Raw genomic sequence first — 1,157 nt, forward strand, 5'->3', positions numbered from 1 at the left:
TCAAAGTTGGCTCAAGGTTTTGGGTAGTTCTATCGGGTAGGTAGGGGTGAGTGATAGTATGTCGGCTGGGTATTATAGGTATAGTTAGCGGTGGAAGGATAATGGCATTTTAGAGATGAGGGATGAGGGATGATATACTGGAGGGGGTGTTTGATAGGTGAGTGGAGATTTTGGCCCTTGGGCTACCATCACGGTGCCTACTTTCTTCTTCTTCAAGATTCCTCCAGACTATAAAGCTTTGTTAGTATCTTGCAAAGCTTCAAAATTTGTGACCATGCCACTCTTTATACCTTCTTCAATTCTTTCTCCTTGCTTAATGATGTCAAAAAAGTTATGGTTTTCTATGACCATCAACCTTTCATAGTATTGGGGGTCCTGAGCTCGCACGAAGAACTTATTTATCTGTTCTTTCTCCAGTGGTGGCTTTACATTAGCAGCTTCAGATCTCCAATTGGTAGCATACTCACAGAAGGTTATCGTGGGTTTCTTCTTGAGGTCTTGAATATAGAACACATCTGGAGCATTCTCCGTGTTGAACATAAACCTTTCCATAAAGTCTGATGCCATATTCACCCAGCTGGACCATTTCTTCGGGTTTTGTCTAATATACCATGACAAGGCATCTCCTCTAAGACTTCGCATAAATAAATTCATGCGAATTTGCTCATTTTTACCCACGCCTACGAGCTTGTGGCAATAAGTTCTTAGGTGTGCTTTGAGATCACCGGTATTGTCAAACATCTCGAACTGTGTAACCCTTGGGAAGTTCCACACCAGGTTGAATACCCAAATCATCGTAGTTCTGGCCTTCAATACCCTCTTCTCTAATTTTTTCAACTCCTCGGCCATGTTCTTAATTAGTAGGTCCTTTTTAGTAGGTTCAGGTGTATATAGGGTTTGTTGGGGTATATATGGCAAGGTTTCTACGTATATGGGGTTTCTTTGGTAAGTACAAGGGACTTGAGGATACGGGTGATCATTGATGGATACTTGTGGTGGATCATGGGTAGGTTCTGGCACGTTTTGAGGAGAGGGGTAAGTGGCGGTTTGTGGGTATTAGTTGTGTTGTGGTGGTGGTGTTGTTGAACTTGTAGTGGTGGAGGGTTCAAATTTTGGGGAGGTACATGGATCTTTTGTTCTAAGTGCAGAACCAGCTG

The 1,157-nt window shown here is 42.7% G+C and overlaps 1 protein-coding gene across 1 annotated transcript; it reads right to left on the reverse strand.

The window, feature by feature from the left end:
- Nucleotides 1–228: 228 nt before the first annotated feature.
- Nucleotides 229–849, reverse strand: LOC117281111 (uncharacterized). The gene has a single exon (XM_033660944.1). It carries the CDS (start codon nt 847–849, stop codon nt 229–231), a length of 621 nt encoding a protein of 206 aa, XP_033516835.1.
- Between the last annotated feature and the right edge of the window lie 308 nt (nt 850–1,157).

This window comes from Nicotiana tomentosiformis, chromosome 7, assembly GCF_000390325.3.
Source record: "Nicotiana tomentosiformis chromosome 7, ASM39032v3, whole genome shotgun sequence".
Taxonomy (NCBI): domain Eukaryota; kingdom Viridiplantae; phylum Streptophyta; class Magnoliopsida; order Solanales; family Solanaceae; genus Nicotiana; species Nicotiana tomentosiformis.